This window comes from Lates calcarifer, linkage group LG10 (assembly GCF_001640805.2).
Source record: "Lates calcarifer isolate ASB-BC8 linkage group LG10, TLL_Latcal_v3, whole genome shotgun sequence".
NCBI lineage: Eukaryota > Metazoa > Chordata > Actinopteri > Centropomidae > Lates > Lates calcarifer.
In genome coordinates, this window is record NC_066842.1 from 18,708,492 (window position 1) to 18,728,886 (window position 20,395).

General features: G+C 43.1%; 1 protein-coding gene across 1 annotated transcript; it reads right to left on the reverse strand.

Annotated features, from left to right (window-relative positions):
- Nucleotides 1-1,610: 1,610 nt before the first annotated feature.
- Nucleotides 1,611-8,389, reverse strand: si:ch73-62b13.1 (Carbohydrate sulfotransferase 1-like). The gene is made up of 3 exons (XM_018664319.2): nt 7,963-8,389; nt 4,397-4,568; nt 1,611-3,540 (listed from the first exon to the last, which is right to left on the reverse strand). Exons 1-3 carry the CDS (start codon nt 7,963-7,965, stop codon nt 2,411-2,413), a joined length of 1,305 nt encoding a protein of 434 aa, XP_018519835.1. The 5' UTR covers nt 7,966-8,389; the 3' UTR covers nt 1,611-2,410.
- Nucleotides 8,390-20,395: the final 12,006 nt, after the last annotated feature.

Genomic DNA, 20,395 nt, shown 5'->3' on the forward strand with positions numbered 1-20,395 from the left:
AATAAAAATGAGCTAAAACTAGAGACCAACACCAGCCACAACGCCAGTCAACATGTTGCTGAATCATGATGTTTCGGACTACACCCATCTACAACCTCAACCTTCAGTTTGTTACACTACTACACGGTTCGTGACTGTATCTTGCACAGCTGTGATGCTATTAGTGTTGACAAAATCTGTCCACAGACAGAGAGACATATAAAACACCTGCCAAAGTACTCAAAACTGCCTCAGTGGTAGTTCCACCTACAGTAAGTGTCTCCAGGACCACATTTGCTGTGATGACACATACACACTCAGCCTCACAAGGTAAAAACAATACCAGCCCTGTTGCTGTGGCTGGTAATTAATGGGTAATAGCTAAAGTAAATGGTATCAGTGATGGGGTACTTGAGTTCATCTGACAGGGCTGTGGGGTACATCTAACAAAAATAAAAGGTTGGGAACCACTGGTGTAGATTAACTGTGTGCTATTTTGCATTTCTCAATATCAGCATGCACCTCATATTTGTTACCAGTATTGATAAGGCCTAAATTTGTCAGCACAGTTAAGGAGACAGAAAGAGGTTGCCGGTATTGAGTGAAAAGAAATGGGTAATTAGCTGACGGCTGACTCAGGCCACTTGCAGCTTTGGATGTCAGGGTGGGGATGGAAAAACCAATGAAGCACGTCTCCCTGGGTGTCATAAAGCTTTGCTTTATGGCCAGTTTGTGTAGCCTTGCAGATTAAGTTCAAAGAAAGACGGCCACTCTTTTCTCCATGCATCTTAAATCCTGTTTCTTCTCAGCTGGATCTGTAGATCAATTCTTTGGGCTGCGCTGAGATATCCCTGGTGTCAGCAGCTATAGGGCAGCTACAAGAAGGATAGGGAGGAGTGGGTGTCTAAAAATACATTTTAAAGGGACAATTTCACCTCAGATTTAATAGTGCTCACAGAGCAGCATGACCGTTCCACTCAAATTGCATACTTTGCCTCACTGTGGAGTGGCTTTCTTTGGCAGAATAAGTATTACAGCTCACTGCTCCCGGTGGGCTACAATTGCAGCCTCCATAGGAAGATGCAATGCTCGCATTTGAAAGGCAAGAAAATCACAGTCAATCAGTGGTTCGTCTGCAATTCATGCAATGAGTTCTTCCTCAGAAACTACTTTCAGCATTTATCTCAAGAGAGCAGCTCTACATGGAAATAAATGGGCTGGTGTCTGGAGATGGCACGCTTCCTTTCTCTGTTTAGACACAAAGACCAATTTCAAATGGTGGAACTGGCAGAGAACCTGCAGCTGTCTAATCTCTGACTATACTCCACTGCAGACAGCTGGTACTGCTGAATGATACTGGTATTATTCTTTTGAGGTTCAAAGTCAAAATGAAATACAGTATGTGCAGTGTGTGTTCTCTTGAGTCAGAAACACATCACCGGGGATTGGAATTTGGCTGTAAAACAAAACCGAATACAGAGGGATTACAAGATAAAAGACAATGAATTTGTACCATTCTCTGTTTTCAGCACTAACACTCGTGCACCTGTACACTTTCCTCTCAGGATTTAAGAAATAAAAGAACACATCAAACAGAAATGGTTGTGAGAAGATTTCAGCAGTGTGGTAGATACGTGTTACTTCCATATGAATAATTTATTTTAAAAAGTCTAAAAAATATAAACAGTATAGTTACACTGACAAAATTTTTCCAAACACATCCAGTACATAACATTTGCACACTTGCATTTCAGCAGTAGATGAGCATTTACAGTATTTAAGTATTTACAGTGAAGAAAAAAAAAACACATATTCTCAACATCCTCACATAGAAAACAGAGCTGCTGTGCAGGAGATTGCACTGGCAAAGATATTCTACCTACGCCATGTGACATTTAATCCTTTTCCAAAATGCATTAGAGACACTTGGAAGGCAAGCCTTATAATTTCTTCTTCTTTTATTAACAAATAAATCCCCCACACTTCCTGTATGTCTCACCTGCAGGGGCATCACTTTTTGTCTGACTTAAGGTCAGATTTACTCTGAACTGGTGCCTGGACTCTTTGAAGTGTGTGGTTTTTTTTTTTTTAAATCTTGTTTAAACACTGAAATTATGAGAAAATTGAATCATGAAAAAAACAGCAAAGAAGCTTAATCATATCAGGATTCAGAGCTTTCAGTCAAGACGTACAGCAGCACAGACTTTAATCTGGATCAGTACCCTCTCCAGCATCACACACCGTTGAAATTTGGCACTTTTAATATCTTTAACAAAACCATACAAAGTGAAAATACAAGTGATATTAAATTACTTTAGGCATTATTCAAAAATAAGAGAAATTACATTCATTCTATCAGCATCATGACAGAGAAAATAAATACATAAATAAATAAGTAACAATAAGATATCTTTTAAACCTTTGATCAAATCTACCATGTGACTGGTTGAAATGTCCTGTGTTCCACTAAACTATGGGACAAGTTTCTGAGCTGAGCTGCAGAGTGAACCTGCTTGTATCCCAGCAGAGCCAGGGTGTCATTACACAGGTTTTGCACAGTCCTCACAATCTCGAAGCCGAGCCGAAGCCTCCAGCTCTCCGCTGTCGCTCTGGAGTCTCTGGTGGTGGAGTATCTGTAGTTCCACTCAGACGGAGATGACGTGTTACTGTTGGTGTTCTTTGAGATCCACATCTGCACCCTGTCCTCCATCTCCAGCCCCACGAACCTGTAGATCTCAGTGGCCTTGTCCTTTGGATTCAACGCCAGGTCCTCATACCGCACCAGCAAGTAGCGTCCCCGCAGCCACGCGGGTCTCTGCAGGCCTGTCTCCGCTGAGGCCACCATGTCCTTACAGGTGCTGGTAATCTGCGACAGGTCCACGTACCTGGGCTGCCGTCCAGTTGCGTTCCATATTTTCCAAGCACGGAACTGGTCTGAAAATGCCATCATGCGTGAGGCGAGGATCGCTCTGGGGTCCCTCACCAGGTGGATGATCTTCAGGTCCAGACGTGGATCTTCAGTCAGGGTGCGCAGGTCCCCAACCTCAGGGACCCGCACAGTCTTTATGGCTACGTGTCCTCTTGACAGACATGACATGGAAGCTAAAGTCAGGTTCAGGGCCCCACACTTCTTAGGACACCAGGTTTCATCAGGTGGATCGGAGGCCGCCGCATCCCCTCCTTCCAAGCACACAGGAGGGGAACACAGGGCGTGGCTGGAGCTTCGGCGGAAGAAGGAACTTGTGATGTGGTCCTGGGGCTCTGGTCGGATGTAATTCTCCATGAAGTGAAGATCGCAGGTGTACAGATTGAGGAGGAGGTCCCTGTATGCTCCGAGCAGGGCCCGACGGTCCAGGGTGCGACGCAGCCTGCTGCTAGAGTTGGTGAAGGCCTGCTGGACGTGGTAGAGCGGCTCAAACACGTAAAAGATCCCTGGGTGCTGGTTGAGAAGCTGCCCGGTGAAGGAGGAGCCACTGCGGGTGGTGGCAAACAGCAGGATGTGTTTCCGAGGCGACTCGACAGGCATCCAGCTGTCGTCACACAAGGCTCGCCACCTGGAGTCTTGAGGAAGGAAAAAAAATGTCATACGCTTTAACATACTACAACATATTTAACTCATACTTTGTGATACTGTTGCATGTTTCACCACAACAGCTTTAATTAGACCTATCCATTTCCTAGTTTCTCGTCTGGTAAAAGAAGAGTTATTTCAGCTCATAAAAGTGAAAGTAAGTCAGTTTTTTTTTTGTTATGACTTCAGGAGTGAGTAAACCACTGAATCAAGCCAATAAAGCTTAAATAATTTAGAGGGTAAACATGCATGAGTAAGTTGACTTGTCTGCTGGTGGTTATCGAGGGGGTTTATGAAATGGCGGATCTCTAAATATAGTGCAAATAGCTAACGTGTAATTACTGCTGATGAGGAGTTGATTGCAAAGGGGATGTTGCTTTTGTACACAGGAGCTCGGCGCCGGCAAGCTACAGCTGCGCTATGAGAGGGGATTAATGGAGATAAATTGGAGGATAATTGTAAAGCGAATCACACATATTTCATTTCTCCTATCCTCCCCACTTCTTGGGAATTCCCCCATTACTTGCTTCAGTCACAGTGTGGTGCCGCAGCTTGATTCTTGATGTTGTATTTTTCTTTACGTGAGGCTTTTCTCAAAACTTCTTAACTATAGCAATATTACCATACCATAATACCAATCAAGTGTTGAATGTGTGTGCATGCTCTCTGATGGCGCTAAGGAATCAAATTCTGTGCCAATACAAGTGAATTTTTCATTATTTATGTTATTTTTGCATTATACATGAGCATATATCCACACACGCCTATAGCTACACACACTTCATGCTCTCCTGTTGCGAGGCAGGACAGTATGTGGGACAATCTGGACTGGCTGCTGAAGCATACCTCTGTGATGTCTGGTCTGGCAGCGGTAAGCTCCCTGACAGGGCCCAGACAGCGAGTCCCTTAGGGTGCGGATGGCCGTGTACTGGACCCCTAGGGAAGCGCACACCAGCAGCAGCACCGTCTTCCAGGAACACTCCATCCTGCCCCCCCCTCTGGCTCTACATCCCTCACGCTGACGCCGCCAGGAAGGCACAGACACACACACACACATACAAGCACACAGTGAGATTTCATTTTGATGCATCTTTTCTGCTTCATACAAGTGCAGCTTCCACTCATTGGCACCCGCAGCCCTATACTGATGGCCAATGAGAAGCTCCTGCTGGAGCAGTTAGGATTCTTGCTCAAGGGTGCTTCAGCACCAGAAAGCAAAGTATGTGCCATTAGCTTTTCCCATCCAGATCCAGAACCTTTGTCCTTCAATTTGCGTAGCCGCATTTTCTAGTGAAGTTAAAAAAAATCAATTTGAGAGAATAAAAGAAACAGTTCAACATTTTGGGAAAAATGCTCATTTTCTTTCTCGCCTAGAGTTAGATGAAGAGATTGATACCACTCTCATGTCTGTACAGTGAATGAGAAGCTAAAGCCAGCTTAGGAGAAAAGACTGAAAACAAGGGGAAACAGCTAGCCTGGCTCTGTCCAAAGGTAAAGAAATCCAACCTCTGAAGCTCACTAAATAACACTAATCTTTTTCTTTTTTTTTTTACTAAACAGAAATGTTGCTTTCCTCACAAGGATACCAAACAGATGACACCTTTTAACATTTTTAACATAAATAGCTTAAAGGCTGTGAATAAACAGTTTTAAGGTTTGGGATTTGCTTCCTTAAGTATCCACAGATTTGTTGTGCAGAAAAACACAACTCAAAGGTCTGACCTTTCATAGAAAATGGTAGCAGTAATGTCGCTATCTACAATAGCTCCACTATTCAGAATACCGTGCACACAGTTGCATAATTGCATTTCATTTTTGCTTCCCTCTCTTCTGGGTAATTAGCCTCTACGCCCAGCAGAGAGCTACATACCCAGATAAATATAGCTGGGTTTGGGCATGAAAGAGCAAAGGGAAATGTGATTTTCCAAATGGATTTAGAAAAAAAAAAAGGTGCTGCCATCCATTTGTCCCTATGCGCCAAACTGATGGTTGGTAATCACATAAGATCCCTGGGCGCAAACTGTCTCTCTATCACTCAGAGTGGCTGCGCAGAAGCAATCATCATCAAAACCACAGGTAAATATACATCATATTACCGACAAAAATAAATACCTGCCTTCCTGTTTGCTTCCTCACCCTCTTTCTGTCACTATCTCTCTCCAGTCTGCCTCTTGTTCATTAATGATGTTTATGTGTCCCTGGCAGACTCATATCCTCAGGAATGTATCACACTGAGCTGAGATCAGCTTTTGATGTTCCATTAATCACAAACAGCGCAAAACCAAAGACATTTACTCTGTGGGTGAGGGGAGAAGAAATTGAGCTGACATCATGAGCCATTCTGTTTGAATATGGCTAAAAACAGCAATCGCAGAATGAACTCATCAGGGGGAGAAAAAAACTTTGTTTCTTAGACTGGTAGTTGGAGACAGGATGACAGAAACAGGGACACTGTTTGTATCTTGTTTCAGAACAACTTTAAAGCTGCTTGATCTGTTTGTATGTCTGCTGAAGGACAAGAGAGACGGAAGAAAAGGCAGAGACATATAAGCATGAGTGACTGCAGATAATAAGAAACTCTGACCAGGCTTCTTACCATCTCTAACCCTTGAAAGAAAGAAAAAAAATCTGTCAATTTGACAATCCTGCCATCCACACCCCACATGCACTGCACAGCTGGCTGACCCAAGCACATTGTGTGATTGCTCAGCGACAGGTTTTGTTTTCCTTTGCCGTCATGATCAGAGCTCAGAGCTCTCTCTGCTACACACCCTGCTGCCCTCTGGAGAATGAAGACAGATGCTTCAATGGATTAAAGCAATTTGATTTGCAAGTCCTCCTCTCTCCCTGGCTCATAAGTCCTCCCGCACCGGGACTCACACCAGGAATAACAGACACTCTGTCAACAGCTGGAAGGGGACTGTGGGCTTCGGATGGTCTCGGCTTCTGGATCCCTCATACAACAACAGTGCTTACAGGGGATAAAAGCCTCGGGGACAGGATCAAGTGAAGATTACACTGTGCGGTGCATGCTCCTCTGGCAGGTTTGAGTTGTAAATTCAGCGAGCACAGGCGTTGCTGCTGCTGAGATAACACAGCTAGCAGTGAAAGTGTTGGAGATAATGGCATTTGTGCTTGGTGCAGGAAAGGCAATTGCCTCTGTGGAAAATAAAGGCAACAAATGAAGTTAGAAGTTAGTGATGAGAGTGGGACTGAGGGATTAGGGATGCAAGTGATTGAGGGATGTGACAGTGCCAAAGATTTTTCTATTAAGGCACCTCTGTGTGTTTACCGATCCTCTGAGTGAAGTTGTTTATTGGCAAAGCCTGATGATCAATCCTGGGAAAAACACAGAGAGTTGAGCAACAGGAACAACAACAGGAGGGGTTTCAAGTCTCCAGTTAGTCCCTTTTCGCTCTGTTCCCCATCTCTCTCATCTCTCTACCCATCTTTTCCATTCTCTGTCTCTCTCTAAACCAACACACACACACACACACACACACACACACACACACTCATATTCAGTGCTACAGGCTGAGAGCAGAGCAGAGCAGAGCAGAGCGCTGCAGCGCGCAGAGGAGCTGCATCTGACCCCGGGCTACAGAGGAGCTCCTGTGATAGGAGAGAAGATGAATCTTGTCCTACATGATTCCTCCACCACACACACACACATACACACAGATGGAGCAAAAGCACCGGGAGGAGAGGATGGAAAAATGAAGAGAAAGGTTAACGCTTCATCTGATCTTGTCCAGTGGAGAATATATTTCCTTTATAGAATGATGACTATTGTTGTTCTTCATTGTGTGGGTTATTCACAAGCAGCACAGATTCACACACACACACACACACACACACACACACAGTGAACAGTACAGGTTGTTTAGAGTGTAAAATGAAAGATAAACGAATTGTAAATAATGTCAAGTTAAGTGCTGATGACATGAAGGAGCAGATGATAATAAGGCTCTAAGAATTAGGAATGAGACAGCTGCAACTTCTGTCTTGTTACAGTGATGAGCAGCATACATTTGCATTTGAAAACATTGATAATAAAGTGGCACTGACTGGATACTACTACAAACTCCATCCAAAACCCATTTCCCTGTGGTTATAATTTGATAACCGACTTGTATGCTTATAATAAATGTTAGAAGAATAAAATAAACAGATACCGCCACAAAACTGAGGTAAACTAGGACGAGCTCAGTATAAACTCATCACTGAGTACCGCTGATACACTTTGAGTCGCTGTACGGAGAAGTAATTGGCACATTTACTGATTTTCTCCTAATATCCTCACTAAAATCTACGCAGTGTCACATCTTGATTGTTAGGTAACAGTTCGGCCGCGGCTCGCTGCGCGTAAAATGTACAACAGATGGATTTTTTTTAAAAAAATCTTGCCTTACCATCAACGCACTCGATCAGATAGGATTTCTCCGGCCGACCAGTCTCGTACTCTGCATTTGTAAAAGTGTGTGTGTGCGTGTGCGTGTTTGAGTGTTTGAATGAGGCGGAGGGATCGAGCGCTGCCGCCGGTGTCCAGAGCCGAAGTGGCTTCAGAGCTGGAGATGCGCCATGGATGGAGAGCGGCGAGAGGCTGAGCGAGGAGGCATGTCTCACCCCTCCTGGGACCACACAGGCTACTGGAAGCTCGAGTCTCTAGATTGGACGTGAGATTGCCTCGCCGCGCATTACGCTTTGATGCCGTGGGGGTACGTTTCATTACGTCTTGGTAATGCATGTGATCTTAACAGGCAGTAACTAAACTAGAACCTACGTTTGACCCTGCTTCTTTTGCCGTCTGTATTTTTTTTTTCTTGCTTGCTAGATACAACAGGACCAGAGCCCCCCCCCCCATATTTCATTCATGCAGGCAGGTTTATCAGCTTCAGTCAGGCATCAACAATCACCTCAGCATCCCATCATGAACACCAGAGTGTCAGTCCTCCTCCTCCGTCACTGTCTCTGCAGGGATTCTCACTCACTATACCCTCAAATGGAGGCACTGCACACACAACCACACACACATTTGTCCCATGAGATTACAGTGACACAATGACCTCTATTTTTCCTCATTCCAGTGAGGATGACTGCTATCATTACATGTAAACCCCCCCACCCCCGACACACACTCACACACACATCTCCCCTCCAAACCCACTCTCACTCAGTTAGACTCCCCTGGTGTGGAGGGATGGGTGCCATGTCATTGCCTCAGGGGGTTGCGCTGGGGTCAGATTTAGCCAGTGACAGCTCCATTACTCCCGGGAATGGGGGTTGACTCTGTTTGCAGTCTTTCAGATTTATCTCCTGCTGCGGTGGAGTCACACTGGCTAAAATGTATCTTTACTGAGATTCACAAGAAAAATTGGTGAAATAATGTAGCTTCTCTGCTCTCGCATGTATAATTTCTGCAGTTGGATGACTCGCCGAAGCATCAGAGGCCTTAAAGCTTCTATCAGTGTGGGATTAGTTGATCCAACTTTTCTGCCCCTTCTCTCACCTGCGTTTAAAGCTTTCAGGCAGTACAACTGAATACACCAAAGCGAAGGCAGGCAGAAATGAGCTCAGAAATGGGAACTACAGGGGCTGGTAGTCTACCTACGCACACACACAGAACAAGCTTTTTCTGGTTGATGCAGGGCCGAGGAACATTATCAGCCACACAAAGGAATGACAAAGGTGCCAAGAAACACCCGATGAGTGATACAAGAGTGTCCTGTCCTCCACGCCTCTCTGCGCTGATCCCTCGCTCTGCCTGCCTACAGCATCGATTCCCCGGCTCCAAGGAGCCGAACGCCCCCGCACCTCCTTGGTGAGATTTGAAACAGGCAATAAGAGAAAGTTGTATTTTCTGTGAGCGGAAGCAGAATCCTCCACGGGCCTCCCTGTTTAGCTATACCCACACTTGTTCCTCATCACGCACACATGCAAAAAGCACAGAATCGAGTGTGCATTAGAGATTCAGAGTGCATTTCATTTTCCTTTTCCAGAACCATCAGGCTCTTAAGAAATGCCTCACCAGTCTGCGCTCTTTTTTCCCCCCATATCTCTATGATCCACCCCATATCTGATCTTTAACATGACAGCAGTCTTTCATCATAAAGTGGATGGAAATGTTCAGCTGAAATCTCTCCACTGTTCAGGATAACCTTGTCTTCTTAGCTCACTGACTGCATTTCTGTATCTGGGCTTGCTTGGCAACTTCTACACCTTCCACTTTCTTTTTAAAGACACAATCCTTCAGTCAGATTATATGTCAGTCAGCTTGTCACAAGGGAAAGCAGGTCTCACAAAACTTATCTAAGGGAGGTATTTTGCCTGTGGAGGAAAGCTACACTCCATCTCATTTGAGAGAGCAAGAGAGAGAGAGAGAGAAAACAGCAGCCCTTTTATTCAGCCCTCCCTCACTATAAGTGCAATAAGCAGGTGAAAAGAAATCTCATTTCACCCACTAGTATGCCAGCAGAGACAGCTAAATTTAATTCACCAAACAACCACACAGGGCACTCCAGCTCACTCTCTCTATTGTATTACACTGGCAACATCTAAGAACTTCTCCAAAGTTATTGTGGCTTGTACAGTAATAGCACCATGAAGGCGCACAATTATATCATATAAAGGAAGAGTTTTGGAAATACGCTTATTTGCTTTCTGCCGAGAGTTAGATGAGGAATTTGATACCACTCCTATGTCTGTCTGTTTGATATGAAGCTAGAGGCAGTAGATGGTTAGTTCAGCCTGGCAAAAAAGACTGGAAACAGCTAGTGTGGCTCTGTCCAAAGGAAACAAAATCCACCTACTTGCTCCTCTAAAGGTGTGTTCAGAAAGCAAAGCGAATATTTCCCTGGCGTCATACATGTGAATTTGACTGCTGGACCATTTGTACAGTCTGTGTTTATTCATCCCAAACGACAAAAGTACCAACTGTACTGTAGACGTTAGATGTAAGTTAGCTGGTGACCATGTGCGTTTGTATTCAGCTCTTTCTGTTATTTCCCTCCAGTCACTCTCCTTTCTCCTCGTCTCTGTACATTTATGGAGTAGATTCATAAAGCTGCTGGATAAGAATGGATTTTTCCCCCAAGTTGAAGCATTTTCAACTTGTGTGAATGTGTCTTTGTGTCAATTTGTGCTGCTCCAGACAAATTTGTGTCTAATTGCTTCTTTCAGTTGACTTTCCTTGCAATCGCAGTGGTGTTAAAATTTGGTTTGTGTTCTGTCTCAACAAGCAGTAAAGCTTATTAGGTTATATTTCAGTTGTTTAATTCATAAAAAAGTTTGAGTGTAAAAACACAATATACTGTACAATGGGAGGTTATGTGACAGTTTTCAAGGTGAAAACCGTAACATCATAAAATCTCTAATAACCACCTGTAAAAGTGATTTTTACACTTTGATTTCTGGACAGATCAAAGAAACAAGTTATGATGTGTTCATAAAGGAGATGCTGAGGAGCAGGTCAGTAGTATTTATTACATGGTGGTACATAGAGAGAGCTTATTTTTTAATGTGTTTCAAGATGTCTAACTATTTCATTTTATAATGTAATGAACAGTGTAATGAAATAATCAAAATATGCAGTTACAGATTGGAATCATTTTTATGTAATATTTGCTCTCATTTTTCAGACACTAAGAAGGAACACACTAGCAATCAGGCCATTTTCCCCAATAGGTAGGGAGGGTTTTTTCTTCCCTAATATTTTCTTGACTGTTAATGGGAGGTCATGATTGAATTCAACAATGCTGACCCCAATCAGATTTAGTGTCTGAGTCGGTTTGATTGCTTGTTATCCTGAAGCCTGCAGAACTCCTGACCTGGCCGGCCTCAGTTGTCTCTGCTGTCCTGTTGAGTGAGCTATTTAGGGGGTGTGAGGATCATCTGGCATAAATTTGTCTCACCCACAGACAACCCCATCACTGGCTGTTTTCTGTGAAAACTCCAAATTAAAGAAGTAGCGGACCGTCTCTCCAAACCAAAGCTTTCAGCTAACATTTACCCAGCCGTGGTGTTCCTACCCTGCTTGCCAATTTCCCAAGGCTTCATTTATTAAATTTCGGCAGGACGGGGGTTGCAAGCTGAGGTGCTTCACTTGCTGGCAGAGTGAGAGAAATCTGTTGAGTGACATGCGGGATGATGAGAGGAAGGAAAAATGTAGGACATGAGGGATGAGAGAGACAGAGAGGGAGATTACAGCGGAGAGAAGAGGAGGAGGAGCAGGAGGGGGAACGAGAAAGTTTACACACACCATCTGTGCATCATAGGTGTGGCTGTGCTGCATGGCTCAAGTTCACGATGCACGTCTGTGTGATTGTTTCTGAACGAGAGAGCTCTTGAATATAGATGGTCTCATTTTCACTCCCCTGTCTGCTGAGAGCTCCCCCCTTTTTTTTGGATTTCAGCTTTAATCTAACAGTATCTGCACATGAGTGAACAAGTCGGCTCTGCTGTTGTGTTGTTGAACCCTGCTGTGTGGAAAAAATAAAAAATCTTCTGAGCGAAGACTTGTAATTATCTGCTGTATACATGTGGGTAGCTCAACAACACTCAGAGAAATTAAAAGTTTTTCCTGGCTTTAAAGTTTTTCTCCTGGCACCCATGAAGACTTTCACAGACGACTCTCTTGCTTATTACATAGCAGATGAGCCAGTAACATGACTAAGAATTTTCTAGTCTAACCGGTTGATAGCTCTTTTAACTTCTCCTAACAAAATGTTCCCTAATGATGAATCACACCAATACATAAAAAGGTATTTAAACTCACTTCTACTTGTAAATATCACAAAATGAGCCCAATCACTCCAGGGGATTAAGAAACAGAATGTATAAATGTGATGCACCTTATGCTCCCCAACAGTTTCATCACACAGGGGAGTTGAAGTTTTACAATCTGACAGAGCAAGTATCACAGCTTCTCAGCCTCACGCCCACTAGATTCTAGGTTATAGACTTCAAATCAAATCTGTTGAAAGCCTTTGAGACTTCCAGAGGGAAGTCAGTTTTATTGAGAGCGTTTGATTGGTCCTGGTCTCGCTTGGATTGCCCCTCTGAAAATAACAGAAATAAATTCCTGCGTGGCTGCGATCCAACCAGACACCTCCACACGTCTGGGTAGCCAGCAGACCGCTATTAGGAAAGAGAAGCCCCGAGAGGCTCGTCTCCCTCCTGTCTCTGACATTTTTTTTTTTCTGTTGTTGTCTTTGGACCCAAAGGCATCCCTCTGCAACCGTTTTTTTTCTCCCTCCTCCCCACCAGCACTCTCGCTGTAAAACCAGCCCCTCAGCAGTGCTCTCTGGTGCATAATTGGTGCCATTAGCACGACGCATCACACGCTCTCAGACACTGTGGCTAGACAGCAGCAATGGCGAGGTATTCCGCGCTCCCTCTCTCTCTCCCTCTCTCTCTCTCTCTCTTGGTGTTTATCCCACCAACTGTTTCACACTCACAGGGCTCGCAGCCATCACATTTGTGGGAGTAATGGGCCTGGCAAATTACAGCAGATCAGGTCTCAGCAGGCTCAGCCCTGCAGCCGCCAGGGAGCACCCAGCAGACGTGCTGATTCTACAGAACATGGCCTCCTGATCAGACAGAAAGCGATGTCCTTGGAGGGAGGGGAGGCAAGGAGGGATCGTGTTAACATCCATTCCTGATTTTGATTGTTGTATCGGCGAGAGAAATCAGCCTAAATGTGTGCACGTGCGCGTGCGACAGAGAAAACTTTAGATAATCTTCAAATTGGGAGTCTAATCACAAGTCTGCAGAAGTCGTACGAGCCCAAGTGAACACAAGAGACTCTGGGTAACAACTTGTCTAAACACAATTTCCTGGCTGATTTCATTGATTATTTTTCTAACTTTAGTTCTGCTCTGTCGCCGGCGACGGCTCACTGTTTGCTTAAACCCGAACACACGCGCGCAGTACAGGCCTGAGACAGACATGCAATCGCAGCTCAAACAGGCCCTCCCACACACACACACAGATGGTCTGAGAGATGCCTCGACAATTAAGCTGATCCATTTAAAGTCTCTCACTGTAACAAGCCGAAGGAAGCCTGCTGCTGGATGCTGCTGCTCTCTGAAGCGTGCTGATTCCACAGCGCTCTGTCGGGCCTCCCGGGGGCCTTTCTGTGTGACCGAGCCCTTTCTTAATTACACCTGAGAGCACCGAACAGCTGCTCCTCTTCCACATCTGTGTCTCCATCAATCAAGCTCGTGAAGGGGCGTGTGTAAAGCAAACTGGCAAAAAATGGATTCAGTCCTCCCCCTCCCTTTCTTTTCTTTCACTCATCTGACTCCTGTGTGCTTCACAAGTAGAGACAAGTATCTGTTAAAGTCCCTGATTTTGTCTCAAGATTCCAGCTGCACTTCCATATGAAATCTGCTTTTCATCTCTTACTTGCCTCATGCTGAGAGTGGTCATGATAAAGTTATTTTTGAAAACAAAGCATGACCTTGTGGACAGAAAGCCCAAATTCCTCCTCTAATTCACAGCTATCATGGTTAATTCATTGCTCAACTCTGCAAATATAACGCTTTTCAAAAAAAATTGTTCGATTTTTTAGCCCATGTATTTTTAACGCTTTGGATGCATTTTTAATAGAAGTGCTTCTTCTCAGGGTTGTAAAACTGTGGGGTGGGAGACAATGTTATCAGAGATCACAGAGAGGGAAAAATCAAGAAAAGGCAAGGTTTCTGAGTGACATCAAATATTTTATTTATATGTATCTATTTTAAAGAAATAATATCAAAAAAACAGATAACATCATCGACAGGCAAACAATTGGTTTCTGATTTTCTGCTCCATCTCTCAGAGGCTCCACCTGTTCTCTGCAGCTGCACATCAGATATTGGCCCAACATCAAATTAAAAACAAAGATGGAATAAGATTTAGTATTATATATACCAGCTGAGCAAATATTTCCCCACAGAAACCATATTTCTTCTTTGGATGTACTGGCACTGTTGTGGAACATAAATATTTATCAGGGCTCCAAAAGGTTAAGTGTGTGGGAGTAATAGAATCTGGCAGCTGAAAATATTGCCGAAACACAACATCTCCAGATTGTTTTGCAAGATGGAAAGCTTCAGGAATGCACCGGTGCTACCTGATGGCAATTTGCATCACCAAACATCACTTTTTTTTCTTGGCTCATTGTGGGAAAATGTTGAGCACACTGAACTTTAATGTTCAGTGTGCTCAAATTAACTGATAAATATAGATTTCTTTAAAGCAGTGACAGAGAAAACAACACAGACTGAGTTTATGGACAAACTGGTGTTGAGTTTCAGTGAAATGTTAGACTGTAAGTGAGAGTGCCCTGAAGCTGCCCAAGGTAAAACAGGTTCACCACATTTAATACTCTTTTATTCCAGTTTGGGAGGTGGTGATGTGATTCTCTCAACTGCACAGTAGAGTTTACTGATATTGCAGCTCAGAGGGCAAAATCTGAAGCTACAGAAAATCATTAGTTAGTAAATATGTAATAGGGAAAAAAATCTCTTCAAGTACTCTCATTAATATTGCAGCTTGTTGCTGCATCTGTGGTTGCATTTTGGGTATGTGAGAGTGCAGACTGTGATTTGACCCCTGTGTGTCAACAGAGTAGCAGCATATACGCACCACCAATAGTAATGTGGTTGATTTAAGATAGTGGAGGCAGAGGTGGTGAGAATTAAAGATCGAAACCACTCATATGATCATAGGCTTCATCCAGCTGACTAGAAACGCATAAACCCTCTGGAAAATGACCTTTTAACACTATGGTTCTTGTATGGATCAAACAAAAGAGATACAGGGTGTTCATTAACAAGTTTTGGAAATGCTGGTAGGTGGATTTTGTGACATTTGCACAGAGTCAAGGTAGCCATTTCCCCTGTTTACAGTCTCTCTGTTGGTGGTAGTTTCATTCTTACTTCACAGACTTGAGAGTCGCATTAATCTTCTCATCTAACTCTCAACAATAAAGCAAATTAGCACATTTCCCAAATGTTACTATTCCTTATTGCATGTGATTATTTGCTGAGGATGTGAAACACACAGTTTTCAAATTGGGTTGTTGTGTTATTTCCTAATTTCGCAGTTCTAGTGATACAATGTAACCCTCCACATAGTGAAGCAACTAGCTCTGAAATTATTACTGTGTCAGTTCTTAATATTGGTTGACTCTATAAAGGCTGAAGAAAGACTTTAAACACCTTGTAAAAACCCTTTTTTATAAACCCTTCCACTTTATAACATAGGCAAGATGCATTATTCATGGTTCAATGAATGAAATTTTATGCCTATAAAATGTAAAATGTATACATGTATTACTGCAAACTAAATTTATTGACCAGTTTAACAACCAGCGGCTATGAATAAGACAAACAGCAGCCATGCAGATTCAAGAGCATAAAAAAAATTAAACCAAGTTTTTTCAACTTTTCTCATGACTTCATGGGAAAACTTCCAAACTTACATGATGTATATGTGGAACAGGTTGTCCCCAGTGTGGGAACAGTGAGTGCAGGACACAGTGGCTCATACATTATTGATGTTTGTTGTGAAGTGTGGTCAGGTAGTTAGGGGAGAATAGGAGCCTTTCCTGGCCCTGTTCTTACAGAGAAACTGAGGGAGAGGAGAAGTGTTTGAGTTGCCTCGCTGTGGAGGTGCTTGAGGTTTACCCTCAGCAGCTTACCAACCTGCATATTAACTCTAAACATGTTATTGATTAAGTGGATAATCGTGGTTTAATTGGGATGTGAGAATGAAAAAAAAAAAACATGGCCTCTATGTTCTAACTGCACAAATCACAGTTAGATTATACAATGGTGAACCTTTTCCCAGATCCTGGTTTTAAAACATTTATAGAAATTCATATGAGTGACTTGTGACTATGAGAGACTTGAAGTCCCCCTGTTTCCTGATCAGGACACCACAGCACAGTAACACTGTGGCAGCCGCTCATATTTTGTTAAAACATAAACTGCACATCCCTCTGTATATTATCGTGTATAATAAAATGCACAGCTGAATCAATATGAACACAGTCAGCTAGTCAATAACGCATATAATCACTTTATATACTGTATCTCATTTTGTGTTTTGCAAACATAAACTGCAATGTTGGATCAATACTGATGTTCACTCTGCAGCAGTTTGCTGCTTAAGTTGCTCAGTACTGAGGAGCTACAGCAGATACTGATTCAGTATTGCAGTTTATGCATATAGCATTTGATGAGATAGACTTTTGATCAATGACAGGTGAACATGCAGAAGTGTAAGATACTGCATTTGTCAAGTGCACTGTTTGTTTGTTCATCTTGTTTTTCATAGTCAAAATGCACATCCCAGCCTTTTGGAAACATCAAAGTAGTGGTGACAGCTTGAAGTTGTTGCTTTGATTCTCTTTGGTTTTTCTTAAGTTGAAAGAAATAACTGTATATGCATGCAGCAGAAAGGCCTGGTTCATTTTGGTGGAATATATTTAAAACAAAACCTCTGAAGTAATTCCACAATGAAAAAGAGATGATTTGAAAATGAAAAAATACACAATGTATTTCTTTGTTGGTACTTGTATGATTTGTAGATCTTTTGCATGAAAGTCTGTCGTCATTCCACCAGTTTAACCCAATGTATCTTCTTTAAAGCTACACTAATTAATAATGTTATATTAGTAATGGTTCAAATTACAGTGTAATGTGAAGGGGGCTGCTTGTAGTAACAAATCCACAGAGAATTATATCATTAACTTTACAGGTCCTCTCAACTCGACAGTGCATTTTAGCATCTTTAAATTTGATTGTTTTTGTTCTATGGCCCACAGCTTTACTACTTTGGTCCAATGTCACCACCAAAAGGCAAAGTTAGCAACTAGCTGGTGAATGTAAAGGAACATTTAGCAGCTCAAGAGCCAGATATCTATCTCAGTAGATGGTGAAGACCGAAAAAGAGTAAAAATTGGACTTATGCTCGCCTGGTGGACAGAAACATGATTCCAAATGAATGTTAATGTAGGTCTATGTCTCCTGAAAACAACAAACATTTTCTGATCTTGCTAATCTTAATATTAACTTTTAAAAAACATCAGTCAGCAAGTATATTCATTACTGTAAAGTGCAGTACTGTAATCATGTCAGTGTTATAGCAACTCTGTTGTTTGGACTCTTCCTGGAAGTACAGCTTCAGGTACTTTCTGGCTGTTGTGCTCTGCCTTATTGGCACCAAACAATCTGTTGACAGGAGAGCAGCCTGACTGGTTTTTAGTCATCACTGAATGTCACACTACAGGTATACCACATTTTCAGGCCATCAGATAAGGTCAAAACATACTTTGCATGGCTTGTGCACCGAAGTACACATTATTCATGTAACTGAGGCCAGGTAGAAACAGAGGACATGGAAATTTTCAGTCACAAGCCAAAATGAAGAAGAAACTACATTTTATCACTTTCCACTCTAGAAATATAAAATTTACCATTAGTCATTTGTACCTATGAGAAAAAGAAGAGAAAGACGGCATAAACATGAAAATACATGTATATATACAACCATTTCATAACAGTTTGATAGAGATGTGATTTATGGACAGATTTCATTCGCACAGTTAATGTCAGTTGGATGTAAAATGCCTTGGAGCTCATTTACAAGAGCTGTTAAGTACCACATTCATCATTAGTTAACCTTACAGTACAACCAGGATCCTCCTTCATTTTTATATCCTTGTTCATATTTAGTCCAGAACGAGAAGTTGCTTTTTTTCTCTTTATTACAATCCCTGCAGCAATTGCTCCAACCACCAGCAGCCCCAGCACAACTGCCACCACGGCATAAGCAGTACTGTTAGAGGTTGTCAGTGGGTCAGCCAGGGGGGTTATTCTGTCCTCTGGTTCATAGGTCACAGGTTTTTGATCCAGATCAATCCGTGTCCTGCGTAATGTCAAAGTGATGTCCTGTTTAAAGATGCACTTGTTTATGTCAGGCCAATACCCGTCATCATCAGATTCATCGTCCTCTGTGTCTTCCTCATTGTAATCGTAACTGTAGTCGTCATCACCCTCCACAAACTTAGGGTCTCTTAAAACAACACACCAGTACAACCCTGCATCTGTCATCTTTACGTTGGAGATTGTCAGTGAGGAGCCATTGTCAGACAGAGTCAGTCTTCCCCTCAGATCGTTTGAGTCATGGATAAGTTCAGGTTCCTCTGTTGTTTGTCTGTGGTACCACCACTGCACTTTTTGGGAATCAGCTTGGCCAACTTTGCATTCTAGCAAGACGTCCCCACCTACAATATCAAATTTTTCTTGGGGGTTCTTTTTGGGGCAAAGAACCAGCAAGTACTGAAGCTCAAGTGAAGTGGAGATGCATGAATAGTCCCCACTATGGTCATCAGTGACTGAAGGAATTACCAGTGAGAAGTCCTCTGACTTATCTCCAAATGATATATACATGTCACTGATCCTCATGCTGTCCCTGTTGAACTTCCCCTGTGGTGTGTCCCATTCCTGTTTGTTACCATCAGAAGGGCAGTTTAGTACCACTCTGTCCCCACGTGAGACATATATGTCCCTGCTCTCTGTGTGTTCTGGGAGGTATATGTTTTGGAAACTGAGGCAGTTCTTACCTTTGACCACAAGACAGTGAAAGTGCTGGATATTCTTCAACACGCTTTTGTCTAGCACAAGCAACGCCCCTTTGTCTTTGACCTCCACAACGCCCTGCAGCTCCTCCGTCAGAGGCTCCAGTGAAACACTGCTATCCAGGAAGAGTGTGAGCGTGTACAATGGAAACATTTCATAGTACCAGCGCACAGAGGTTCCCTCCAGACCAGTAGAAGTGCTGTTGCACAGAAGCTCAGCTGCTTCAGCATCTTCCCTCACAATGATCTCCATGGCTTCAACCTCCTCGTTGCACACAAAGAGCCGCTGTGTGAGCTGTTTGACCAGCGTATGGTTCTGCCAGCATTGCCTCCTGTAAATCCCAGAGTCCACATGTGAGAGGTTAGTGATCGCCAGCCCGAGCAGGTCATTGCGGGTGGTGGACTGGACACGACCCTGCAGGTCTGCAGGAGGGCTGATGGACGAGTTGCTTGCTGAGCAGTTGCCAAGCAGCTGGTCTCCCTCCAGAGTAGATCTGTAGACAACAATATAATCCGTTCCAAAACAATACCCCATCTCAATGCTGCTGCCCTGTGCCCTGAACACGGGCTCTGGCTCCTCACCGTAGATCTGGTGGAGGAAGACAAGGAAAAGCAGAAACTCAACACACCTGAAGGAGGTCATCTTGTCTGACTGTCCTGGAACATGTGTTTGTCACTCTGTTCTAATGTACCCACTTTTACTGGTCACTTAAGTTCCACCTCCAGCTTGTTCCCTCCCACAAACACAGAAGTAGGAACACACACACACACACACACAGCCAGACACATACATACACATGCCAAGTTACTCTATGAGTGAAAGAAGTGGGTGGAAAGGCATTAAAGTCATTAAAGTCATTCGTTTAATTGTGACAAGTCAGAGTCAACAAATAAGGCTAAACAAACAGACAGAGCATGAAAATAAAAAGTTATGCTTGTGGTTGTACATTAACAGTGCTGATGTGTAGTTGGACTGGTTTTCACTCACCTGTGGGTGTGGTCAGTCACCATGCAAGGTCGCTTTACAACAGTTAGAGGGAGTGTTTGTGAGCACACATGTTTTTGTGGAAATTCCAAGCAAGCAAGCACGATTGCACATTTCAGAAATGTACCATCATGCTCTTATTCATCGAGAACACTTATCTGAACTAAATCTATGAAATATCAGGTAATCTGTCTTTGTTGCCTGGCAGCCATCATTAGAACATTTCCTTTGT

Excerpts from the sequence above, each read along its gene's own strand:
- si:ch73-62b13.1 (XM_018664319.2), bottom strand. Across the intron at positions 3,541-4,396 it reads CCAGACCAGACATCACAGAG|ACTCCAGGTGGCGAGCCTTG; the intron begins GTATGCTTCAGC and ends TCCTTCCTCAAG.